The 27,783-nt window shown below is 36.6% G+C and overlaps 2 protein-coding genes across 2 annotated transcripts in view; both read left to right on the forward strand.

Annotated features, from left to right (window-relative positions):
* Positions 1–15,938, forward strand: part of fgd (faciogenital dysplasia) — a 52,154-nt gene extending 36,216 nt beyond the window's left edge. Inside the window, exons 4-19 of the mRNA XM_053504278.1 lie at positions 494–1,133; positions 4,913–5,008; positions 5,637–5,773; positions 6,333–6,489; positions 6,859–6,997; positions 7,766–7,824; positions 8,310–8,456; positions 8,647–8,739; positions 8,839–8,918; positions 9,005–9,035; positions 9,288–9,392; positions 10,097–10,147; positions 10,276–10,377; positions 10,832–10,966; positions 11,601–11,741; positions 14,731–15,938. Coding sequence (XP_053360253.1) covers positions 494–1,133; positions 4,913–5,008; positions 5,637–5,773; positions 6,333–6,489; positions 6,859–6,997; positions 7,766–7,824; positions 8,310–8,456; positions 8,647–8,739; positions 8,839–8,918; positions 9,005–9,035; positions 9,288–9,392; positions 10,097–10,147; positions 10,276–10,377; positions 10,832–10,966; positions 11,601–11,741; positions 14,731–14,970 — 2,353 coding nt within the window. The 3' untranslated portion in view covers positions 14,971–15,938. The remainder of the gene's footprint in view (positions 1–493; positions 1,134–4,912; positions 5,009–5,636; positions 5,774–6,332; positions 6,490–6,858; positions 6,998–7,765; positions 7,825–8,309; positions 8,457–8,646; positions 8,740–8,838; positions 8,919–9,004; positions 9,036–9,287; positions 9,393–10,096; positions 10,148–10,275; positions 10,378–10,831; positions 10,967–11,600; positions 11,742–14,730) is intronic.
* A 2,053-nt stretch (positions 15,939–17,991) lies between these two features.
* LOC128530564 (sushi domain-containing protein 3) lies at positions 17,992–27,214 on the forward strand. Its single transcript, XM_053504584.1, has 5 exons — positions 17,992–18,223; positions 20,721–20,909; positions 24,398–24,542; positions 26,328–26,480; positions 26,675–27,214. The coding sequence occupies exons 1-5, from the start codon at positions 18,172–18,174 to the stop codon at positions 26,775–26,777; spliced, it is 642 nt and encodes a 213-aa protein (XP_053360559.1). The 5' UTR covers positions 17,992–18,171; the 3' UTR covers positions 26,778–27,214.
* Positions 27,215–27,783: the final 569 nt, after the last annotated feature.

Here is a 27,783-nt window from a genome sequence, read left to right on the forward strand (position 1 = left end):
ATTAAAGACAATGTGCATTCATTGAAGTGCCTTTATTGCACACCTATTTTAAGTGTGATTTAGTCACTTGACGCTCTCAATACGTTTTTGTTCAGTTGGTATTCAAAGATGTGGCTTGAGTGATTGTACCGTATTTATTTAATTTCTTTTCTTTGAGCATGAATACTTAAGTAATGCTAACAAGGGTCAGATATTTTAATAATGCCAAACTGGAGAGCTTCAGAGAACAACCATTTATTCTTTTACTGCTGTTGTAAACATGTTTATCCAAAGCAACTTACAGTTAAGATACATGAGGTACGTTCCATACCCAGAGCTGAGCTGAAAATGTTCAGGACATGGTCAGGGGCCAAGGAGTGATGGTCCTTAGAGTCCCTTTGTTTTATCAATAACTTGCTACAGTATGTAACACCAGGATTTGAATTCCAGCATTTTATTTACCTAAAATGCAAAACTTGCAGATTTTGACGTGTATGTGCTTGTTCTCTTTTAGGGCCCCAATTCTGGGAGTCCAACCCAAAAGTGCCTTCCATTTACACCTGAGAATGGAAGCTCCAGCTCCAGAAATCACACAACCGCCGCAGTTTAATGAGTCAGAGCTGCATGTCTCTGGGAACATGTTGCTCATGGATGAAATTTCCCTTACAAAGGATATAGAAATGCCAGCTTTAGACTGTTTAAGAATAGACTGTGTCAGTGACACTGGCAGTCAAGACAAACTTGATCAACAGTCCCACAGTGGAGATTTGGACATTAACCACAGTGGTTCCGACAACATCCACAACGATGCAGAGAATACGGTTAAAGACGTGGACCATAACAATATTGACGCGGGACACAATGTTGGCGGTTTAATAGGCGGCCCGTGTGCAGGGCAGGTTAGCGATGTGACGGAAGCTAACGGAAAGATCCCCAATCGGGACAGCGGAATAGACAGCCCGTGCTGCGGAGCCGAGGGGGAGGCGTTTCCAAATGAGGTCCCCATTGAAGAGGAAGAACGGAATGACAGCATAGCCACAGAAACGGAGAGTGTGTCTTGTGTCACCATTAGCAATAAGCGGGACTCAACTCAGGATGAAGATAGCGACTTGGATGAAGGGAGCAGTGAAGAACCAGAAAGCCTGGAAGGCAAAGTAAGATTATGTACATACTGTACAGACACACACACACTAGTTATTACTAGTATGGGCATGCAATCGAGACTCATCGAGTCCAATTACATTAACGTGGCATATTGTTTGACCTAAGGCACGTTTAGCATGGATCTTATGTCAGCTTCTTGTTTTTCCTACTGTATGTATCTTGCTTCACTATTTTGTTTTGTAACCATGTTCTCCTGGCCAATGATGGCAAGGTCCCATGTTTTTTGTGTGTGTGTGTGTGGAATGGGAGAATGCATGCATGCATGAATGTGTGTGCATGTGTATTTTTGTCACTTTGCGTATGGGTGTCTGTGAAAATCACAGGTCTTGCACCCTAAGACGATCGAGAACTGGAAGTCGAATGTAGTGAAGTTAGCGTCTAACCAAAAGTGCAAATAGAAAGTAGCACTAAATGATGTACCGCAAGAAAGAGACAAATGGGGTAGGATCGCAATAAAGTGCATAATAGCATGTATAGTAGTACAGTGGACATGGAATAATGCAATCTGATACAGTTAAATACAGATGAACATAGATGCAGATGGAGGTATGGATTATTAAACATGGAATCAAAAAGGTGAATATGAGGTGCAAGCAGAAGAATGTGCAAAACTCTGTAAGGTTTATCCATGTGCAGGAGTCTTGGGAAGGAGGATTAACAGCATTAAGATGATTGACAGGTGATGAGGGGGAAAAAGGTTGGCCTGCTGGTGTGCCATTTACTCTACCAACTATATGGGGTGTCATACAAGCAATATTCGCCAATATATATTTAGCTTTAGAAGTAATTCAAATTGATTAAATGTTCTTTATGTACTGTAGCACTTTTAACAATAGTCTTTGTTGCAAAGCAGCGCTAATGCACAGTGATGCACACTCTTAGACATTATGGGCAATTTGGAAAACGCCAGTTAGTCTAATCTGCAAGTCTTTGGACCGTAGGTGGACACAGACCTGAAGGCGGGAATCAAAGCCTCAACCCTGGTGGGTGGTGCGAGGCCACAGTGCTAACCAATATGCCACCTTACCCCCCGAAATAGAATTGAGCTGTTTTTAAAAACAAGCACGTACTGTATAGTACCAGACAATGACTTCACCAAGCTTATAGCGAAAATAGAGGTGTGGAAACAATAGCCAGCTTTCCTGTAGTAGCTTCAATAGTAATGGAGTTGGCGTTTCTCTTTAGGCATGTTGCTGGTATGTTGGTAGTTTCCGGAGTGGTTGTAGTCGTCAGTGTCGCTCGGTTCATGCCGTCTTTTGTTGATACATTTGTGTCTTCCTGTTTTGAAGTCTGAGAGGTTACAGGTAAAACCAGTCAGGTTTTCGGTCTTTCAGGTCTTTCTGCAGTGTATATATTTTTGGACATGTGTGTGTGTATGTGTATGTCTAGTTGCCTACTTCCTTCCTTTTATCTTTCAAGTTCGTTTGTTTACAGCAACTTGCATTCTCTTGCATGTCACATTTAAAGTGCTGCGTAAAATGTAATGCGAATCAGGAACAGTCCATTGCATCCCACTAACGGTAAAGGCATGGGGCTCCTCATTTACAGAAAGCAAACAGCCTGCATTCTCAGTCTTCATCCTAAAGTATGTGCACTTGTTCAAGTTCGCTTAAGAAACCGAGAAGGTCACTTGACAAAATCTAAATTGTATCTGATCTCTGAGACTGAGACTGATACTGCGGATTTAAGCAGCTTCATTTATGATGAAGTCTTATGTACTGCATAGAACCCTTTATCATGGATCGTGAGACTGTTAAATCAACTGGCAAGAATTAGAGGGAATGTCACCGGAAAACTAAGAGAGAAACAGGCGTGAGATACAGTATGAAGTGTCAGTGTTTGTTTCTTGCAGTCAGGTGTGTCAGGAAACAGTCATTCTTTCATTCTGATCTCTACCGGAAACATCCTAACTTATGTACACACACAGAACACACCCCAACTGCCTGTGTGTCGGTGTGTATAGTTGTGAGTCTGTGAGACATGTGACATGTTCAGTGATTCAGCTGACACGGCATGGCATATTTATAGAAGGAGGGCACAGAAAATAGCAGAAAGGGAGGAAAGTAAATGATGAGTAGCATGAAGTTCCATGTTGACCCTGGGGATTATATTCAGCCCTACAGTCTGTCTGCTTGGTGTTTGCATATAGAATACATTATAATCCTTACTTTAATAGTCATCACGACAAGGATGGATCAGATTAAGATCCATGAGTTCATCAGAGGGACAACCCACGTTAGATGTTTTGGAGATAAAGTCAGAGAGGCCAGATTGAGGTGGTTTGGACATGTTCAGAGGAGAGATGGTGAATATATCGGTAGAAGGATGCTGAGGTTGGAACTGCCAGGCAGGAGGTCCAGAGGAAGACCAAAGAGGAGATTTATGGATGCAGTGAGAGAGGACATGAAGTTAGTTGGTGTGAGAGAAGAGGAAGCAGAGGATAGGGTTAGATGGAGGCAAATGATCCGCTGTGGCGACCCCTAAAAGGGAACAGCCGAAAGACAAAGAAGAAGACTTGCGGCTTTTTCAAACCCAAGTTCGTGTTTTTACTTTATCAAAGAGGGCTATATAATGTTATGTATGATATGTTTGCATTGCTAATATAAATAAAAGATAAAAATTTCCAAAAGTTTTCAATTCGCTTTAGAATTTAGCTTTTAAATTCAAATTCAAATTTTATTTGTCACATACACAGTCATACACAGTACGATATGCAGTGAAATGCTTTAATAATGGTCATTGTCGCAAAGCAGACAAGATCGTTTCGGTTTCAGCATTTATAATTCTTATTATGTTATATGATTTCTGTTGTTTACTTGTGGTTGTTTATTTAGTAGGATCGTGCTTAATTATAATTGTTTTTTTTATATTTTGGGAAATTAGGTGCAGAGATGAAAGGGTGAGGTCAGGCGGGGTTCTGCTGTTAGAGGGGTGGGTCAGGTAGATGAGAGTGGGTTAGGAAGAGAAGTAGTTTGGAGCCAGTGGAAATGTGGAAACCGATGTGAAAAGAATCGAAACATTTTACGTTCTGTTTTGGTTGCTGATTACTTGTGGCCATCTCTTTTGGCCTTTGCTGTAATTTCCTGTTCACCATTAAAGCCGGGGTTCCTATCGTTTGGTGGAATACATGTGGCAACTGGAGAACCTTGAAAGATATTTTTTCTCTATGGCTGCCTCATTTGTGATTACTTTAATGCAATTTTTGACTTAAATTGTTATATGTATATATTCTTCTTCTTTGTCTTTCGGCTGTTCCCTTTCAGGTGTTATATGTATCTATTAAATGTACCATTTCAAGGCTAACAGCAAATAATGGCACAAATCATCACATTAAGGAAGATCTTATTTTTGTTAGAATAAAAACAATTTGTGTTCTACTTAAATGAAATACATTAGTTACGATAGTTATTCCTACTACAACCAGCAGGCCAATGAAATGAATAAATACTATAGAGAGAAGAAAAGGCAGATGTAAATTTAAACATGAACTGAAAAAGGTAAAAGAGGAACGTGTATACAAATGCGCTGCACCCTTTTGCGATTAGATAATTGCATGGGTCCTTATCGCCATTTCGATTTCTATGCGATTAACTCTTGCTACTGTTGTTTATTGCTTTAACCAGAGAGTTATTTACTGTTGTTGTTGTTGTTGTTTTCACGACACTGTAACACCTGTGAACTTAACGACATGCACCGAAACTTCAAAAAGCATTGTTTTGAATAAAACTACACGTTCCATGCCTTTTTTTTTTTTCTTCTTCTCCTGCAGGGTTTGCAGACTGAGTCTCAGAAGCTGTTCAATATCGCACAAGAACTCCTCCATACAGAGGAAGCTTATGTTAAAAGACTCAACCTGCTAGATCAGGTAAATCTCACACACACACACACACACACACACACACACACACCGCTTCACACTGTTTCCTGTTTCAGACGTCTTACTTCATTACAGTACTTGGGTAATGTCTTGCTTCTATCCCAAGTACATTTTTACCAAAAAGTCCTGTGGCTTTGGTTAGAGACTTGTATTTCGGCAGACTTGTAGAGAATTTCACTTAACCATTTTGACGCATAGTGTGTCACAAGTGGAGCGAATCTAAAATGGGCTGGTCTAAGCTTTTTGACTAGAGAGTAACGAGTTTAAACCAGAGAATTTAAGATGTAATAAGTTTAAACCAGAGTAAGATATAATAACAACAACGATAATAATAATGATGATAATAATCATCATAGAAAAAAGGTCATTAGAGTTCAAATCTTAATCACAGCAGCCAACAGGAGGAATCTCAAACACATGAATGATTTACCAGGCCAAATATACTTAAAATATACATCATTTCTAACAAAATGGGTTTCCGGAGAAATAACTCTTGTAGTTAACAAGACACGAGGGTTAAAGATGTGACTTCATTAACTACTATTTTAAGGAGAGTACCGAAAGGTTACAGAAATCTCTCTCTCCCTCTCTCCCTCTCTCTCTCTCTCTATTATAGGTGTTCTGTACTAAGTTGACAGAGGCAGGTATTCCCACAGATGTGATTAATGGGATCTTCTCAAATATCTCCTCCATCTACCGCTTCCACCATCAGTTCCTGCTGCCGGAGCTACAGACACGGATTAATCAAGAGTGGTGAGAATTCTTCATTTCTGTCACGTCGTACATCTTTTTTCACCTATTATATGTGAAAGGAACAATGGAAGTTTTACATCCCTTTTTTAACATTTTATTTATAGTGTATAGCTCATTAGTCTAGACCAGGAACAAAAATAAAATAAAAACCCGATAAGTGATCATTAGCATATTCCTAAGTGCGAGCAAGTTTCCGTTGTTCACTTCGAGTGTGATGCATTTTTACCAGCTGATGAGATTCTTGAAAATGTTTCTTGCTGTTGGTTGTTACTTGTTCTAAATAAACAGATTATAGGTAAATTCAGTGGCTGTCTTTGACAGAAAAAAGTCTGCACGTACTGTACATATAAGTGGTTATGCAAATTTAAGTGTAATGTGGAAGCTGATGACTTCTTGCCCTTCCCTTTGATGCTGAAGATGTACTTGGTGTGTGTGTGTGTGTGTATGTGTGAGAGAGTCTGTCAGGAAGTATGACTTTTCCAACACAAAAAGTTGAGTAGATGTGATTAGATGTGCCAATATACAGTATGTATATGTGTCTGGTCTGACTGTCCTACAGGAACACAACTCCACGTATAGGTGATATCCTGCAGAAGTTGGCGCCGTTTATGAAGATGTATGGGGAATATGTCAAAAACTTTGACCCTGCAATGGATTTGGTCAACACATGGATCCAGAGGTCGACCCATTTCAAAAGTGTGGTTCAGAACATCCAGGTCAGAGACAGAGTGTGTGTGTGTGTATGTGTGTCATTTTGTGATATGGAAAATGCATCCATATAAGGATCATCAAAGCGTTCAGGAATTTCCAGTTACATGAAGTGAACCTACTGTAATAAGCAAGTCTCAGTTTTACCTTTTTTTTTTTTAGATTTAAAAGTTAAAGCCATACTAGGTTGCTCATTTGATCACTTTGGCCTTATGCTTTTTATTTATTTATTTATTTATTTTATTAGAATAGGGTTGCTAGGTGTATAAGATGAACACTTTGCCTGAGACTGTAAGAGGAAAAAGCACTTTTTATCTAGTTGACGAATACTCAGCTGTTTTATCTGTGTGTGTGTGTGTGTGTTTGTGGGCATGCAGAAACAGGATGTATGTGGTAACTTGACATTGCAACATCACATGCTGGAGCCGGTGCAGCGTATTCCTCGTTACGAGCTCCTCCTTAAAGACTACTTAAAGAAACTGCCCAGCGAAGCACAAGATAGGAAAGATGCAGAGAGTAGGTTGACACCTCACTAACACCTTTGCATTCATGTACAACACACGTGTCCTGAACCTTTGCTGCATGACTGTGTATATTTGTAAGTGTGATATATATATATATATATATATATATATATATATATATATATATATATGACTGATTTCAAAACTTCTCTCTTCCTCTTCCTTTCATCGCGTTCCCTTTAAATTGCACTGCAGACGTATCTATATACTGTAATTGTCCCATATTACATCCTGCATAGGATAAAAGATAGATTTTGACTCCACCGTATGTAATGATGATACAGTTCCTCATCATATGGTATGTAAATAAAGTGGAGCTTGGAGTAAATTAGCCTAATAACTTCCATTTAAATGGTATTTCCATTCCAGTATTTATAATGCCTAAGCATTAACAAATCTAGACTATACTGAAATGATGCATTGAAGATGATGCATTAAATGACCAATAATCTACATGATACATTTTAGGTATGGATGCTCATCCAGTTTTCTTAATTTGAATAGGTAAATGCCCCTAGAATTACTTCTGGTAATCTCAAATGGACCATAACAGTCACCATTGATGTTTCGTACTGTACTGTATCTTGTGTTTGTCTCCGAGTGTCCACCACCAGGCCTTCTAGTGCTGTTAAACCCGTCCTCATCCTATATGTTTCTAAACTTAAACCATGCAGTAAATGTTTTTTTTTAGTGTGTACGTGTGTGTTTTTGTGTGTATCTATGTGCATGCTGTAACTATTTATATTTATATTTCTTTCAGAGGCTCTGGATTTGATCTCCACGGCAGCTAACCATTCTAATGCTGCTATTAAGAAGATGGTAAGTGTAGCTGTTTCTTCCCCTAACAACGTCAAACTTGCTGTCAGACAGGATGCACTGTTTCCACTTCCTGTCTGTGTTCACTGATAATAGCCTCATAGGCAAATGTGTTTTCTTTCACGGCCTCACTTCTTTGGACTTGTTGTTATTGTGGTTGTGTTTCTTGTCTTACACTGGTGCTATGGTCTAATTTTATTTTATAATAAATCGTAAATTTTGCTTTGATAAAAAAAAAATATATATATTAATCACATAATTAATTAGCTAATTATCTGTTCTTTAAATATTGTCAAGCAAAACTGAATAGGAACAGATGAAATAATGAAACGTGTATATTTTGCTTGTTTTTCTGGTACAAGGCATGGCGATGATCGAATATTTCGTTTTCTGGCCGAAGGATTATATGTCATTGTGTCTAAGTGAGGGGAAAAAAAGGAAGTATGGTACAGTACTAAAAGACTTGTAATGTTTGTGTGCATCATTAGGAGAAGATGAATAAGCTGCTGGAGGTGTATGAACGATTGGGTGGGGAGGAAGACATCGTAAATCCAGCGAATGAACTTATCAAAGAGGGTCATATAAAGAAGATGTCTGCCAAAAACGGCACAGCCCAAGACCGATACCTCTACCTGGTGAGTCTTAATACATGAGTCACCCTTCATCACCTCGTAATCATGATTCTCCAGAGACAGATCCAGAATTCCCACTCTGACTACTGCGTTAAAAAAAAAAAAAAAAACATTTCTAAACATGTGTATCAGGAAAATATCCCTTAAAAGTCATGCATGGTTTTAATTGTCTGCATGTTCTCTCTCCTCACAGTTTAATAACATGTTGCTGTATTGCGTGCCCAAGTTGCGACTGATGGGACAGAAGTTTAGCGTCCGAGAGAGAATTGACATAGCAGGCATGGAGGTATGAAAGTGTGACGTAGTGTTTAAGTTATTGTTCGTTACAGCTACATACTGTATGAAAGAAAGAATGCTGAGAACTGAACAATTGTGACCTTTCCAGGTTCAGGAGAATGTAAAACAGAACACGGCTCACACGTTTGCCATCATCGGCAAGCAGCGCTCTCTCGAGTTGCAGGCCAGGTGTGTGTTTGTGTGTCTGTACACGTTTGTGCATGAATATCGGAGTGTGGGTGCATTTTAATTACAGTTCTTTCTCTTATTTACAGAAATGCTGAAGAAAAGCAGGAATGGATCCAGGTAAGATGTTCGAGAACTAAATCCATCTAAACATAAAACTGAAATAAAACTTGCTCAGTGCAAGCTGTACACCATTCTCTCATTTAAATTCCTTTTGCTGTTTTTTTTTATTTTTATTACATTTATTCTTGTATATCTTGCATAGACAATAAGCATACGGATTTAAACCAGGAAACTTTGTATTGCATTTTATATATAAAATGAATCTCAGCCTTGCATGTCTCTCTGTATGCACGTGTTCTTCTTTCTTAGGTCATCTTGGCCACAGTAGATAAGCAAAAACAGAACAGTGAGACATTTAATAAAGCCTTCAGCAGCTCCTTATCCCGTGATGATGAGCACGCTCCTGATTCACCGGTACAGTCTTCTTTTAGTTCTTTTTTCTTCGTTTCTTCAGAGAGCGATTGTCTGTGTTCGTGTTTTCTTGTTAGTGTATTTCTTACTTACCTTTACCTTCATCCATAATTCAATTGATCCGCTTTCTATAGTATTGGAGGTTCAGCTGATTAAAAAAAATAATAATAAATTATATACACTAAAACAATCTAAATCTAATCTGGCATTCTAATATCTTTAGGTATTTAGAGTTTAACTCTGATTGTCATTTTCCTTTTAATAAATTGTTAAATAAAAGCTTACATATTATACGCTCTCTTTTTTTTTTAAAGAATTAAGTAAAACAAGTTAATATAAGTCAAAGAAGTTTTCAAAACGTTGGGCATGGGTGGATCAGTGGTAGGCTCCTCACCATCTGGTGTAAAAGTTGGTTGGGTATCAGATGGTCTGCCGTAGTGACCCATCAACAGAAACAGCTGAAACTTCAAAATGTCTGTTAAATTCCCAGCTTAAATACAGCTCAGATTACGCGTTCAGTCTACCCATGTGACTTAGTACATTTGAAAAAGTATATTTTAATTAAAGTTCCCTTTAATTTGCATGTCTTTGCCAACTTCTCCTTAGACAAGTTCCAATCACGATGCAGATATTATTCTAATAAGGACTGATTATTACTTCATTTAGTGTATTGCTGCATTAATCTGATGTTTTTTGCCTCCAAACAGAGCACATGGAGTAATACGTCTCTAGATTTAGAAGGAGGTGTGAATGAAAGGGTGAGTAGATGTTAGTCTCTCTCTCTTTCTCTCTCTCTTTTTTTTTTCTTTTCCTTTTCTTGTGTACCATTGTGTGTCATTTGCATGCTTTAAACATGAGCGTGCATGTGCGTGTGTCTTGTGTTTAGAGGAGTTCGAAGAAGCGAGATAAGGAAAAGGAGACTTGTAAGGGCTGCAATGAGACTTTTCACTTCACTAAACGCAAACACCACTGCAAGAACTGTGGCGCGGTAAGTGGCAGCGCTAAGTGGATTTGTGTCGTATGTGCATGTGGGGCAGAGTTTGTCAGTCAGTTAGCTTCTTGAGTTGCTGTATATTCACTAGGTATTATGTGTATTCGGGCTTTGATTGAAAGATATTCCTGCCAGTCCGAATAATATTCAATTTGCTGTAAACAATTTCAAGTCAAAAATCATTGTTTAATTGCTTTCTGCATTATTATATATTTATGATTAATGATGTAGCTATACAGCTAAAATTCGGCAATATGTCCATAGCTATACAATGCATCAGCTGGGTGTGTATATGCTGAGTAAGTGTGATTTTTGACCCTGATTTGTGAGCCTTTTTAACGTTCAAGTGTGATGATGACACGCTGACAAAAAATTGGTATATATATATACTGTAAATTTAGACTTTCTATGACTTTCTTTCTCTTTTCTACATCTCTGCTGCACCCTGCAGGCCGTCTGTGGTAAATGCTCAAAGGTATCAGAGGTCAAGAATATCCGCATGTGTAAGCATTGTTTCGAAATCCTGCAAGGACCTGATGGGACACCAGGTGGCAGTGCTGAGCAAAAGAAAAAAACAGCAGTGGAGGTGAGAGTCATCAAACTCGAACTGCGTCATTTCTTGTAAATGTCTGCTTAACAGCTAATAGAAAATAGTACCAGTAGTTATTGTTTCAAAGTTACCTATACTTTCCCATGAATTCGAAATCATGAGTAAATATGTTTTAAAAGGTGTTTTTAAAAAACCACCCACCAGTTTTCAGAAGTGCACTTTCATAAAACTACCACGCATAACATACTCCTTTTCCAGTCCACAAACAGCTACCTCACTCTTGGAATGAAACAATATGGTTAAAGGAAATCGATTATGAAAGTGCAGGATTTGAAAAACATGTTGAGGATTGAGGTTTATGTGGCCTAAATTTCTCAAAATATGCACACTGTATAGGTACGGTATGTGTAGTAATATTAATGATAGTTGTATTACTAGTAATATTGTTATACAGGCTTAATTATGCATACCTATGTATGACAACTGGGTTATTTTTGCTTTAGTAGCTATTCGATGCAAATACAAGTGCTTACTGCCTTTTGATCTAGTGCTAGCTTGCATTTAAAACAAGGTTTTAGGTTACACTTGGTGCTTATGTGGTCACGTGTTTCATACTGCAGACATGTTTTTTAATTATTGTTTTTGTGCCTAATCTCCTGTGGTGTTGCAGAAACAGCTCTCCTTGACAGATGACAGTTGTGTGCTATGCAGCCAGCTCCAGGTTCAAGAGAAAGGAAAGAACTGGACCAAGACCGTGGTGGCCATAACAAAAGCAGAGCCACTAATGCTTTACCTGCAGACTGGCAGCCAGGTAGTACAGTGTGTGATGGTGTTGCATGTCCCCTACTTTGGGAAGATTAAGGTCAGGTGGCTTGTCCAAGCCCTATCCTGGTCTCACCCTTTTGTTTCTGCAGCCGGAACGTATCCACAATGCTTCACTTTTCCCACATTTTGTCATGTTACAGCCTTTTCCAAAATGAAATAAATTTCTTATTTTCCTCAAAATTCAACAAACAATACCCCATAATGACAACGTGAAAGAAGTTTGTTTGCAAATTTATAAAAAAAAAAAATAATAATAATAAAAGTGTATTCACAGTCTGTGTTCAACATTTGTGTTAAAACACCTTTGTCACTAATTACAGCCTCAAGTCTTTTGAGTATAATGCTTGGTACACCCATGTTTGGGCAGTTTCTCCCAGTCTTCTTTGCAGGACTTTTCAAGACCTCTTTAGAGATGTTTAATCGGGTTCAAATCTGGGCTCTGGCTGGGCCACTCAAGGACATTCACGGAGTTGTCCCGTAGCCACCCCTTTGTTATCCTTGACTGTGTGCTTAGGGTCGTTGTCCTGTTGAATGGTTGGTTGCAGGTTTTCATCAAGGATGTCTTTGTGCATTTATCTTACCCTCGATTCTGACTAGTCTCCTAGTTTCTGCCGCTGAAAAACATTCCTACAGCATTATGCTACCACCACCCTGCTTCACTGTATGAATGGTATTGGCCAGATGATGAGCGGTGCTTGGTTTTCACCAGAAATGACGCTTTGGCATTCAGGCCAGAGTGCAATGTTTGTTTCATTTCATTGGTCTGAGGGTCCTTCAGGTGCATTTTGGCAAATTCCAGGTGGGCTGTCATGTGCCTTTTACTGAGGATTGGCTTCTGTCTGGTCACTCTACAGTACATATAGGCCTGATTGGTGGAGTGCTACACAGGTTTTCCTCTTTTCACAGAGAAACATTCTAGGAAGAGTGCCTGGTGGTTACAGTACTGTGCAAAAGTCTAGGGCACATACAAAAGTATGGCATAAGCAAAAGATGCTTATGAAAAATTTCTGCATAAAAGAAACTTATATAAAGAGCAATAAAAAGTAATAAAATAAACAGTCAGTATATGGAGTGAAAACCCATTGCTTAAAATCAGGACTTTTAGACACAGATTTGTGCCGTTTTATAAGAAAACAGCTGTTAGGTTTTACTGAGTTTGCTGGAGAATATAAGTTCTTCTGGTAACTTTGTCACACTCGTTCTTTTCTATTTTTATGCAAATCCCAGGAGCGTACATCTGAAAACTGGTCTGTCTTTTACTATATTTTTTCTTTACAGCCAGGCATATATTCTCCTGTAATGTTATTCATTTATTAATTTTTAAGGTATATATGGAAATACTAAATGATTTTATACAGAATTATGCAGACATTATTAACATAATCTCAAGCTTTAATTTCATTGTACATGTGTATACTGACAATAAAGGCATTCATTCATTTATTCATTCATTCATAACAAAATTGGTACAGCATATACAGTAATATGGTGCCTAAGACTTTTGCACAGTACTGTACTTCTTCCATTTACAGATGATAGAGGCCAGTGTTCACTTTGGGACCTTTAATGCTGCAGAAATCTTTCTGTATCCTTCCTCAGATCTGTGCCTCGATACAGTTCTGTCTTGGAGGTCTACAAACAAGTCATTGGACTTCATGGCTTGGTTTGTGCTCTGACCTGCACTCTGAACTGTGAAACCTTACTGTATATAGAAACGTGTGTGCTTTTCCAAATAATGGCCAAACAACTGAATTTACCTAAACCAAGTTACCTAAGTAACCAAGTAGTAAAAACATCTTAGGGATGATTAGCGGAAACAAGACACACCTGAGCTCAATATTGAGTGTCATGGCCAAGGGTGTGAATACTTATGTACATGTGATTTCTACATGTTTTATTATTAATAAATTTGCAAAGGTTTTAAACAAACTTTTTTCACATTGTCATTATGGGGTATTGTTTGTAGAATTTTGAGAAAAAATAAAATTAATTCATTTTGGAATAAGGCTGTTATGTGTAAAAAAGTGAAGTGCTGTGAATACTTTGAGGAAGCACTGTAATACTTCACACTAACTGTAATACTTGTACAACCTTCCTGTATCAATATTCCCATTGGCTTTGAAGGACAAACTGCCCAAGCATTTTACAGATCAAGTGAATTTCTGTTTAATTATTAATTTACACAATAGTGCTAGAAAGGAGTTTTTACTGCCATGTTAGTGTAAATCCCCGTTCCAGTCAAATCTCCAGTAGCATCCAGCAAACTTGCGAAATAATTGTTAGCATGGAATTCAATTGGAGATTTGGGGACTTGTTGATACAGAAATGCTTATCATCAATCGCAGTCATTGAAGAAAATTCTGTAACAACAAAAAACAGTAGTATCCTCTTTCAGGCAGGTTCATTAACCTCTCATTATTTTCTACTTCTGAGTTAATGCCCCAAGAGTAAATATGGGCTTTTTTAAACTTGCTGTCAATTTTATAGCCCTTTCCTGATAAAAAAATCATGTTTTTCCTCAATTTGATTGTGTATTCTGTCATTAGCATGATGATTGATGTGTAATGAAATATGACTCCTGTGTCATCTCAGTCATGTACAAAAATTGTCTGCACACATTGAAGTATATTACTCTAGGGTATATAAATGTATACTGTTTGGGTTACTTTGTGCACAATTCGGTCAAAAACGATGATATACAGTAAGTTGTCATGTTATTAAAAAATAAATAACTAAATAAGCAGTCACATTAAGATTTTTTTTGAAGAACTTGTTGTGGCATCTGTTGGTATTGGTGCCTGCTATGTGTAATGGCATTTTGTAATCTTGTAAATAATCTATTCATTAGACTTTTTTAATTAATCTTCAGGATATGCTAATGCTTTTTTTGATCGGTGACACCAAGAACCAGTTTAATCATTTCCATAATATTTGTCTTGCCTAATTATTTTTTGTTGTTGGTTTCCCCCCACTAGGATGCACGTGGAGCCCGGACGATCTCTCTACCTGGTTATGAGGTCAGTGCGGTGTTATCACCCTCAGAGAAGTCAGAAGGCAAACATGTGTTCAGGCTGAGTAACTCCCAGCATGCAATGCTCTTCAGTGCTCCAGATGTAGAGTTAATGGACAAATGGGTGGATCTCCTGTCCTATGCTGCAAACGGTGTGGCTTCGGAGACATCATTAAGCGTGACGGAACACCGTAAGAGCCAATGAGGACGAGATATTAAAGCAACAGAACTTTGTCTTACAGAACTTGCTACTTGAATTCACGTTATCCTCAGCACTTTTTGCTTTTTTTAAATTTTTTTTTTAGTTTGTAGTTCCACTTCACTTTTTGCATGCTTCTTTCACAAAAGCACAGGATGCATTTGTACAGATAAACAAAATGCGCCACCTTTTCTGCAACAGTTGTGCTGGTGTGTGGCTGGTTCCTAAATACACTGTTCCCCTCACCCCCAAAAAACTATTTTGTATTATAATAGATATGGTTGTTATGGATTTTTTTTTTATTATTATTATTGAATGTTACTTGCTGAATGTTTTATGACTTAAAAGGTTAAAAGTTCATGTAAATTATCTGTTTAGCATTAACTCACATTTACTTTTGCTAAAATACTGCCTTTACTGTGTATTCATTTTCTTTTCCTCTTTGCTAGCAAACCATGTTCTGCTCCTGCACCACATTGTGGCTTTGTAGCCTCTTTTTAAAGTTCAGGATTATGAAAGAGGAACCTCCATTTTAAATCTAACGAACAATGGTGGCAGGCCACTACTGTAATATCATCTCATTAGTATTGTCTTTTCCCAACTCAGTCATTTCATCTGTGTTTCATTTCGATTCTACTGTACATGGCCCTTTAAGCAATCTGGCATAATTGCACCCTTTCAGTACATCTGCTGTATTTGTACTGTATTGTAAGTACTGTAAGCTTAAGTTATCACTTGTAAGTGAAGCAAATAAGTCTTGTGAGTCTGAAAATGGATCTTATCATGCCTGCAGCATCCCATATTTATAATTCATGCTTTTAAAAAACCCTGCCTCCTGAACATAGATTTTAACCAACTAACCAAGATAACTGTGTTCTTTTTTCTTTTTTTTTTTTTTCTTAACCAGAAGTGTTCACAAAATGAACTGTCTACCTTATCATCAGAATAAAATAACATCTGGTTTCCATCTTTCATATTTATTTTCACATTATTTATAGTTAAATTTCTGTAATGTTTTTTTTCTCTCTCATTTACACCTTTGTTTTATTTGTGTGCTTTAGATTGTGTTTAACAGTAAGTAGGTCTTAAGTCAGAAAGTCATGCATCACATACTGTGGCGTGTTTTGACAATAAGGTGGTGCCTTCGGGTTCAGTTCCTGTTGCCTGTGGTTAGAGGTTGTCTGTCTTTCTATAGCTAAAGGTATCAGTACTAGTGGTTTTGAAAATGTTTTTGTTTCTACAATAGCAGGTAAATGTTTCTAAATAATGGTAAAAAAAAAAAAATTTAAATGCAGCAGCCTTTGAGAATAAACTTACCATGAATAAATAATATAACATAAAATAAACCAGGACATTTTGGGCCTGTGGACGTTCAATACAGAAAAAAATCATATCATATATAAAAATCTTGAGAGATATTTTCAATGGTGTCTGTGGCTGCACCTGTACAGTAAGTGTGTGTGAATTGTTCAAATGTCACCAGAAAATACAGCTGATGTCTGTGCAGCTGATGTGCTATTAACATAAATAGGGTTTATTCTGATCATGTTTGCTCTCATGTCTTCTATGCATATATATTTAGCAGTGTGATAGAGCATGTCTCTTCAGTCTCCATGTAAAAAAAAAAAAAAAAGACAAGTATAATAGACTCCTTAAAGAAATCCTGTCATTTGGCTTTGTCCTTGCTTGTAATATACAGTGCATGTATATACAGTAGGTGTGTAATTGTGTATGTTTTTAGATCTTTAATCTAAGTGACAGATGTTGCACAGAAATGCTTTGAATGAAGTCAGACTGCAGATGACAAAAATCCACTCAACCAAAATGAACTGTAAACAAAAAACCCTAAGAATAATCCAAGATACCATTGTTATGCAAAATCTACTGCATTTTCTAATCAGCTTTTTACTAACACAGTACGTAGAGACCATAAACCTGGGCTTTAAACTTTATTCAACCAAACGCAAGTCAAGGCTTCTCTTGTGTAATTCCACACATTTAGCTGCTTCACTATTAGGAAGTGAGCCCACATGCCTGTACATTCCTGTATTAGGGGTTGTGTGTGCGTAAATGTTTCGCAAGTTATTTCTCAAACATTTGGAAATCTTTGACCCTGATGAAGGAGGTCCAGCATTAATGTGTTACCCGTGCAGTGATGTACAGTGTGACTTCATGTTAATGGGCATTGATGTGTGGGGGCTACAAGCAAAACCCACTTGTGTTCTATTTGCAATATTGAAATACAGATCAGCCTACATGGCATGTCAGGTGAGCTTTGATCTTCAAAACAACTAAAAAGTGCAAGGGGTGTGTAGTAACCACTGAGCAACTGTACCGTGGGTATTTTATCAGATTTCACTAAAGCATTTTACTAGGTGCTAAAATCGTTTGTGTCAAGACTACTATGGTAGAGTTAAAGTTAGCCTACAGTTAACCTACTGTAAACAATTAAATGATAATTTTTTTCATTATTAGCCACAGGTTTGTTGGAATGTATGTATTTTGCGACAAATGTGCCACAACTTTTTCCCATGCAAATTAGGTTTGTGCAAATTTATAATCCGAAAGAGTAGATTAGATTTAACTTTGTCATTGTGCAATGAGCATGTACAGAGCCAATGAAATGCAGATAGCATCCAACCAGAAATGCGTAAGTGGTTGTTGTTTTTTGTAAAAATAAATAAATAAATAAATAATTAAATATGGCAAGTAGGTATATAGATCCATATTTAGAGGGGTGTACAGGAATAAGTTAAGGCCTCTTAGAATTTAAAACACAACTGGATTGGTGTAATAATGCATAAGATAAAGTCATTTACTAAATAAAACAGGAACAACAACGCAGTGTAACAGTACAATTACAAAACATAATGTGTTGTTGGTATTATTATTATTATTCTCAAATTAGAAAACAGCGAAGCATATCTCTCTCGACTCGACCACTTCCTGACTCATGTCAAACTGTTTGACGTAAATGACGAAAAGCGCGTTACACTTACACTTCTGCTTATCTGAAGAGGGAAAAAAAGAAAAAAAAAGTAAGACTTGTCTACAGAGCCTCCTGTCGTCGTAGTAAACTACTCTCTACTCTCTAGGCGTTAACCTTATCACCAGCTTTAAGGCAAAAACTCTGTGTTTACTCTGTACTGCTCAACAGCTTCGGGCTCAGGAACTGTCAGTTTGTTGTTTCCTGAGATCAGGTGCTTGATGGAGTCCAATCTGACCACTCGAAATAGAACCCGGACTGGAGACAAACCAGGTAACCCAAAAATATTAACGCACACACGTACGTAGGCCTAATAAAAGCATTGCATATGTTTACACATATTTCATACGTTGCCTTGGTGTGTATGATTACACATTCGATGATGTTTCATCTTTGTATGCATTGAATAAAATATGAGGAATGTATGTAGTTCATCCATATTATTTTAATGGCTTTGGGATCAATGAGAGGCACAAATGGAACAGTTTTTCTGTTTTACATTTGTTGATTTGTGTAATGCATACCATTAACCTGTTGCATTTAAAGTAGGAAGAATTAATGCAGAAATAAGTTTGGACTCAATGACGGCTGAGACTCGGGTCGTTTTTTTAAAGCAGATTTAGGTACTATAACTGTGTGGCCTTTACATAGCAGCAGCTCATTTGCATATCTGTCAGCCTTCCAGTTTTCATTTTAGTTTTATGCACATTTTTTTGCTTTTACAGATGAAACGTGAAAAAAATGTCAATTTTTTTTCCATTGCTGTAAAATAATTTTTACACTATTAAACCTCAACTAATATAAACCATTTACGATCGGCACTATCCATAAAGTCATTCCACAAAAGGATCCTATTTAAACAATTTCTCATACTGAGTAGATTTCAAGACAACGGAAAATAAAGTATAACCAAATAACATATATGTACATTTTAGTTCATGTTTATGTAAAAAGGGTGGTGTCTTTGATCACCCAGCAAAAGAAATCTATAGATTCCCCATGTGTTAAGTTTAAGGCTGTAAAGACATTTAGGAAATAGCAGTCGAATTAGCCAGTTCTATATTTATTTCAACTGCTGCTATTTTTTTGACACATGGTTGAGAACATAACCCATGGGTTTTAATTTAGTACTTAAAAAAAATGGAACTGGCCAAGCTTTCATGTGTATATAAAAAAATCCCATCCAACCGTAGTGGGATGCCAGTCATATTTTCCTCGGTTTTTCCGTTAATGGAAAAAAAGTTTGATGAAAAACTAAGATAACTAAAATTGTCCAATAAGGCCACTATGCTGTTCATAAATAAAGCTAGTTGCTGTCTTGTTTTGTGAAATGACTGCATTTTAAAGCTATATTTAAAGAAACTTTGAAAAGGAGCAGCCTTTCCACGGCCATGAGATATACACTACCTCAGCTGTAGTCCAGTGTTCGGCTTTTTAGCTTTTGTAAGCATTGCTTTCACCTTCCTGCTTCTAGTATTTTCAGATGGATTAAATGGCATAGCAGAAATTTTACTGGTAGGTTTGGTCTTTATAGCAAAGTAGGCTACCCAAATAATAGCAGATGTCAGATGTCTACTGGGAATACATAACACTAGGCAGGGAAATGTAAGCACGGTTAATCAAGCAAGGAGAGTTATGCACAGGACTGTTAGAATGATAAGAAATAAGGCTTTTCATTCTTTAAGAAAGTGTCTATTTTCAACGAATGCACTGCCATTGACAAACAGGGAAGATCATATACTGTATAAAGTAATCAGAATGACTAATATACTGTATGTGAGCATTATCTCCATCAAACCATGCCTGATTCTCACTATTCTGATATGTAAATTTCTATTATAAGTAATAAAAAGTGCCTGTGATCTTAATTCTTTCTGATAAATGTAAATGTACAAAGCACCCACTAGCAAGTGAACAGTCAGTTCTCAAAGGTGGTGTGCTAGAAGCAGAAAAATGGGTTAGTGCACCTCCGAAATGCCAGGTCTTCTGGGGTGTTCCTGGTACGCAGTGGTTAGTATCTACCAAAAGTAGTGCAAGGAAGGACAATCATAGACCTGGTGTGAGAGTCTTTGGCATCCAAGGATCATAGAAATGCTAGTCTGTTTTGGGCCAATCTGAGTTACTCTAGGAGAAATTACCACATGGTTATTTAAATGACCCACTTATGCACTCCTGGTTAGATGCTAACAACATGTCATTAGCTTTGTACATTTACTTGACAACATGTACAGTATGTCTAATCTAATCTACTCACTCACTCACTTATCTTCTATACCGCTTCATCCTGTATTCAGGGTCGCAGGCACCTGGAGCCTATCCCAGGAGGTTTAGGGCACGAGGCAGGGTACAGCCTGGACAGGGTGCCAATTTATCGCATCACACACACATACACACACTCACACACACACTATGAGCAATTTGGGAACGCCAATTAGACTAACCTGCATATCTTTAGACTGTGGGAGGAAACCCGAGTACCCGGAGGAAACTCACCAAGCACAGGGAGAACATGCAAACTCCATTCACACAGAGACGGGAATCGAGCTGGGCCGGGAATTTGATCCCAAACCTTGGAGGTGCAAGGCCTACAGGGCTAACCACTACACCACCGTGCTGCCAAATCTAATCTAATCTAATCTAATCAAATTTAATTCATATACTATTATGCTTTTTCAGAACCATGGTGATGTAAGAGTTTTAAAAACACTTAATGTTTAATGCTTAAACTTTAATTTACTCTGTTTATTCTGTTGATTTTTTTTTTATTTAGGTCAGTGCACTGTCATGAAGAATCCACAGTTTGGGACATTTAAGCTGGTGACTGGAAATGGGACCAGTGTGGGCACAGTCATGACCTTAAGTTGCCAAATAACATTTAAAGCCTTCAGCGGTGGCCACGTTTCTTGTGTTCAGGACAGTAACGGCACACAATGGACCGGGGGTAAACCCGAGTGTAGACGTAAGACACCCACACACACATACACACACACACACACACAAGCCATGACACAGTTTTCTACTTTACCTTAGATATTCATGAGACCACTATTTATATCTATAATAATTATAAAGAATATTACATTTAGTTGTCATAACTACCCTTTAAGTAAAATGACGGCTGGTTAAAAAAACTGGATGAGACTGACTATTAGACAAGATAATATGATATGATAACATTACAGTTAAACCTTGGATTGCGAGCATAATTTGTTCAGAAAGTGTGCTTGTATTTCAAAACACTCGTATATCAAAACAAATTTCCCCAAAACAAATAATAGAAACTCAAATGATTCACTACAAAGTAGACAAACTACAAAAATATTTACAGAAAAAATAAAAAATACAAAATGTAAAGTAAAAATAAAACAAATTAACCTGCAATTTCCCTTTAAAAAGAATCCCGACTGAGCAGTGTTTTCGTTCCGGTGTGTGTGCGCAAAGCTGATGTAAGACAAGAGGAGGGAGCTACTGTGTAGGATGACTTTCAAACATACACACTCACTAATGGAAACACTGCTCTGTCAAGAAACCTCTTTAATGAAACTCGAGACACGCATGCAGACTGAGGCTGAGCATGGGAAACATGCATTTTTATCTCATTATACATCTGAGCAGTTGAGGGTTAAGGGCCTTGCTCAAGGGCCCAACAGTGGCAACTTGGTGGTTGTGGGGTTTGAACCTAGGATTTTCCAAACCGTAGTACAATGCCTCAATCACTGAGCTACTCCTGGCCCCATTGGCTTAGTTGTGATCAGGTCACACTCGGCAGACAAAGTGCATGCGTTCTACTCGTATAACAAGACTTGCTCATTTATTAAGTTACAATTTATTAAAAAATTTGCCTTATTTTTGTCAAGTTAGTCGCAATCCTAGGGTTCACTGTGTATACAGTATTTATGTTTAATTATGATTTTTTTTTTAAAAAAAGGATACTGACGAATATTAAAGTACGTAAGATAACATGCTAACTTTTTTTTTTTTAACATAAAAAATATAATTATATTTGGTTTCCAAATTATATTTTTTATTATCAGCAGTAACCTCCCTCTGTAACTTTTTTCCATCAAGATATTTAAACTATAGTATATGCATTTAGGTGTATGTGCAAGTACAGTAAAAGACAACAAATAAGAGTACACATGTAAGCACTGCTTTATAATTCACTAGGATGGCTCTCGTCATTTAATCTTAGTAATTTATACTTAATTTGTATAAGTATATACAAATTAAGTAAATAAAATAAGTATATGTACTGTAGCTGTTATTAATATATTAATTATTACAGTATTCATTTTTTTAATCTCTCCATACTGATGCACACCATCAATACTTCTCTAGCGTCAGGCCAACTGTGGTGTTGCATTGTGATTCCTCATCTTTAAATATGTGTATTTGGCATTTAAAAACACTGGATTAAAAAAATGGACATAAAAAAACTCAAATCAAAGTGGTTGTTAACAAAATTTGGTTCCAATCAATCAATCAATCAAGCAATCAACTTAAATAAATAAATAAATAATAAATAAATAAATAAATAAATAAATAAATAGTAGCTTAGCAATGTGTCTAGGTTTCTGGGATTTTAGCACACAACACTCTCTAGAGTTTACCCAAAATGGTGTAGAAAAAGTAAGAAAAACTTACAAGCCACAGCCACAGCTCTGAGAAGTGGAAATGACTTCTTGTTATGAGAGGTCACAGGAAAGTGACCAGAAAGGACTCTAAGAACTCTTCATAACCATTGTAAAATTTTATAGAGAGAAACTTTTATAGAGAAAAAATGAATGGCATACCAATCCGTTGATGCTTACAATTTTGTTTGCATGTTGATTGATTTAGAAGAATACATCCTAGCTATCTAGTACAGTGGAACCTTGGATTACGAGTAACACGGTTTACGAGTGTTCCGCAAAAGGAGCAAAGATTTTTATTAAATTTTGACTTGAAAAACGAGCATTGTCTTGGTTTACAATCACCAAGTATTATGTATCAAGCATGCGCTCCTTTTTTTGACACTGAGCGTCACATAATTACAACTGAGCCAACGTTTTTTCTCTCTCTTGCACTGCGGAATTATGGGTAATCGTCTTCCTTGCTGGGTCTTAGTGCTCGTCTCTTACTGGTATAATCAACCATCATGCGCGTAATTTGACACCGTGCTCACACACACACACACACACACACACACACACACACACACACACTCGCCTTTACAAACCCCGCTCGACCCCCTCCTCCTCTGGGCTTTCCACACACATACAGCCGCGCACACTCTGCCTTATTTAGAAACTCTGATCTTTTGCGATTCTTTTCAAAGGTAAAATGCAGGTTTATTTGTTTTTTGTTTTTTACTTTACAGAAGTTATTCCGTTAGTATGCGCTCACGCGAGTGTGACTAGCGATGTTCCTTGCTAATTTTTCACATAAAACAGTCTCTCCGTTAATGTGTGTTAAACACACACACAGAGCGCCTGCGTGCACAAATGGAAACACTTATCTGTCGGGATTTATTGTTACTTTTTTTAAGGTAAAGTGCAGGTTAATTTGTTTTTATTTTTACTTTATATTTTGTATTAATTATTTTTATGTATTTATTTTTTGGGCTTTAGAACGAATAATTTGAGTTTTCATTACTTCTTATGGGAAAATTTGGTTTACGAGTGTTTTGGAATACAAGCCCACTTCCGGAATAAATTATGCTCTTAATCCAAGGTTCCACTGTAGTAACTTGACAGCTTTTTAATGTAGACTTTAGGTGAGCTACTTAGGTTTGTAGTATCCACTGTAGTAATACAGAGCATTTTAGCCATATTTGCATTACTATGTTTTAATAAATATAAATATATGGGGCTCAGGATTGTGCAATACATTTTTTTAGCACAATCCAGGCAATATGATGAAATTTTAAATGTAATGATAACTTTGGTTCTACCATTGGTTCTGTTTTGCTGGCATAAATGCCTCTTGAGTTTTAAGGGTTAAAGTAATAAAAATTCGTCAATGTCTGTTTGTAATAATATGTTGTAAAAAAGGAAAATTATTTTTTTTCACTCAACTGCCCAAGTCTCCTGGGCCCGTATTTACTAAGCATCTTAAAATCCCTCCTAGGAATCACATTAAAAGTTAATTGAGGACTAAAAATACTACGTCAGAGTCAGTCCAAAATGTTTTTACGAAGTTTGCTACTCTTACTTTTAGCAAGTAGTAGTTTTATGACAGATACTAGTAGTTTTAAATTGTGGAAAATTAAAGTTTTGTAATCACCATCAGCTGGGTGAAAAGTTTATGCACATCGCCAAAACTTATAGATAATGTACAGTATGTGACACAGCTGCATGAAGTTGTCCTAATCATATATATATATTTATCTGATTAAAATCTGAATGCCACTTCTTCTTCTATTTTAATTTTTTCCTATGTTTGCCCCTATATTTTATCTCCTATTAGCAATCTTATATGAATACGATGGATTTCGTCTGGCTGTTCTTCTGTCCATTGTCAGCGTAGCCATCATAATGTTGATGAGCATATGGTTCATCACTTCCTGTTTGCTGAACATTGTGAAGAAAGAGAAAATGAAACAACATGAAAGGTGAGATAAGGAAACTTAAGGAAGAGTCCTGATCTGGCTAAATGATTTTTTTCCAGAATTCATATAACTTGTAAAAACACACTTATTTCGGTACATAAACACATTTTTGGCATTCATATAGCTGAGGAAAATGGTGGAGTAAATATCTCCCAACTGCAAAACCCAGAAAAATACACCACCTAATAACAAGTACTTAAATAACAAGTTGCCATTTGGATTTAATAAGCAAATACTTAAGAGCTCTTAATTAGATAATTACTGATGATTAATATCATTCAGGTGGCAATTTTTCAAATGTTTTTTCTCATTTGTTAAACAACCATGTAAGAAGAAACATGTAAAAATGTAACTGTCACATTAGTTGACTACATTAAACAAAGAAAACAACTAAGGAGACTGCTGGAATTACTGGAACATATGCAAAAGTTGCACTGAAAGTTCTGCAGATGGGAAAAAGTCAAGGTAAAAAGTTGATTAAAAAAATTCAACAGTAGAAATCACTGTTGATTTTTTTTATGCAACTTCACCAAATTTTGCATTTCCTTATCTGTATATTGTCAGATGATTAGTAGTAAAATTAAAAGCATTCCTACTGTAAATACACAATGCAAATACACTTGTGCCCATGAGAAATCCGTTATTTGTGAAGCTTAATGGCAAAAGCCCTGGTCAACAGATCAGGTTGTTCCGATGAGCAAAGTTATGAAAAAGTGTAAAAATTGTGAAATGATGTTTCATGGGAGTATTTTCACACATGAACTGGACACCATTGAAATCTTTGAAGAGTGCAGAAAAAGAGGTGATGAAGTGGTTTGACTTAACTTATCAATACCAGCCTTATTTTTGAAAGATTTTACAGTTATGAAAGATATCCAGCACATATGCAAAATTAATAAATAATATTTTTCTTTAATCATCTAGCATTTCTGTGTTATACAGTTATTATGTTCAGGGTAATTATAATATAGTTAAAATATAAGTCTTAGTTGCAGCAACTTCTACATGATAAATATCACTGTCCTGTTATAAAGCACATGTTATTTATCACTTTTTATCCAAAGCTTTAATCCCATTTCAGGTAATGATGTTTCCCAGTCTGTATCATGCATGTGCGCTTGTTACAAAACTTGAGTTTTGTATTTATTATGTTTAAAACCAGACCCTGCAATACAAACTCCTGCAATATGAAGGGTGTTTGGAACTTGAAGTCACAATTATATACTAAAAGTATATTATAACAAAAAGTTTGTGTACATTTTCACACCTAGACTTCAAATGCCTCCCATGCCACAGTGCCAATTTATGATTATGCAATTTGTGCTTAAGATAGGATGCTACTATTCATCATATAGAAGAAGCTGTACATAAAGTACATGTGAACGTTTTCTGTGAAGCTGGTCCTTTAGTACCTTATGCATGTTGTGGGACTTTTTCAGAAAAACAAACGTGACCTATGAAAGTGGTAAAGTTGTGTAAGATGGATAAATTAATAATGACCAATTGTCTGCCTGATCAATAACTTTTAACAATAGGTCATTTTAAGCTCTATGCTGATCGTAGGTCAGCTATGGGATAAAACCATAAAGACGTCAGGGAAATCCTGCAAAAACAATGTTTTTTCACTTAAATTTTGTTGGTTTTATAACATTAAAAATGTGGAGAGATATCTGACAGCCTTTCATTTTTATCTACAATAATTTTTACTTAATTTTAACCTACAATTTTAACAGCAGTTTTATTGAGTTTTTATATCCACTGTCTGTGTCTGGTTGTGCGTGTTTATAGGCAAAGAAATGAGCAACTATGGCACCAATTAAATGTAGAGGAACAGGGACATTCTTTCTACAATGGTAATGATAGAATGACCAACAACAACAACAACAACAACAACAACAGCAGCAGCAGCAGCAGAAACAGTGCACAGAAACAACATCCAAGGTACTCTTCAATTCTGTCTTTATCTATGAGCTATGAATATGGTATATTATATCCACTTAACACACATATAACATGGTATGTTATATCCATATATCCAAGTCTAGTAAATAAAACACTAGCAAAAACAATGAATTCACTAAAAGTTCTGTAACAATAAGACCAGTTTTCCTTAAACATATCTCTTTGTTTCATAGATCTCATCAATTAAACTTCCCAGAGCCTTTATCCATCCAGCTCTCACAGCCTACCTTGGAACAAATGCCCACACACTGCTCTGTATATAATCAGATACATTAGTTGGAACAAACAACCATGTATGTTAAATTTTTCAACCACTGCCTGTGGTGACTCTGATATGACTTTAACTTGGTCTAATGTGATACCAACAACATTAAGCATACAAGAGGCTCAGGTCTCTGCTGGGACTGGGCGACTGAATGAGTCAGTTTAATAAATGAAATGCAAGAGGCACAGATGCGTGCCGGCAATACAGCATAGGTCAATTATGATTGTAAAAAAAGCTTATATGGAAGCCTTGCTGCTGTCTGTTACCGGAGAGGCTTCAGCCTTCAAACTGTGTGTTTGTGTTTTCAGATGCAACAAACTATTATAAAGTGTACATTTTACCACTACCAGAATGACATTACAAAAATGTAGAATTCTCAAAAAGAGCATATTATTATTTTTTGGTCAAAAAGAACGACCAAAAACAACAATAAAAACATGTGATCATGCGCATCTGTGCAAATTCTTTGCCTGTGTAACCCATTTTAAATTTATTTATTTTATTTTTTTTAACTCAGTCATGTTTGGGTAGTTGGTTAAAATTACTTAAAATTCTATTCCTATTTTGTGATGAAAAAAGGATATGTCACTTTAGTGACTTATGTCACCTGAGCCGTATATATGTTCATTAAAAAAAAACAGCCAAACAAATAATGGCTAAAATTCTTTAAGCATTAAAGAGCTACAAAGGGAAACACCCACATGTCACAGAAATCTGGGCTGTATCTGTATAAAAATTGTTCTAGAGCACTTACTGATCTACCATTAATATACTTAATTTGATTTTCAAAAATGGATTTTTATTGCTATGTACCTACAGAAACTTTTAACTTAACCAAAAATAAAAATGTTAATTAGTATGTATTTCATTCATTTTGAAATTGGAACCATCCCAATGTGTCATATACTTAAACTATAGTTTAAAATTTTTGTAATTCTTTTACTCCTGTGAGGAACTTGTTTTATTCTGTTGACCATTTTGACCAAGACAAAACATAACCATGACATAACATAACCA

Source organism: Clarias gariepinus, chromosome 9, assembly GCF_024256425.1.
Source record: "Clarias gariepinus isolate MV-2021 ecotype Netherlands chromosome 9, CGAR_prim_01v2, whole genome shotgun sequence".
Lineage (NCBI taxonomy): Eukaryota > Metazoa > Chordata > Actinopteri > Siluriformes > Clariidae > Clarias > Clarias gariepinus.

Bases quoted from the DNA above. Each gene is read 5' to 3' on its own strand.
- LOC128530564 (XM_053504584.1), top strand. From the start codon at position 18,172: ATGGAGTCCAATCTGACCACTCGAAATAGAACCCGGACTGGAGACAAA. The intron at 18,224-20,720 runs GTAACCCAAAAA...TTTTTTATTTAG, and splicing joins CCGGACTGGAGACAAACCAG to GTCAGTGCACTGTCATGAAG. The intron at 20,910-24,397 runs GTAAGACACCCA...ATCTCCTATTAG, and splicing joins GGGTAAACCCGAGTGTAGAC to CAATCTTATATGAATACGAT.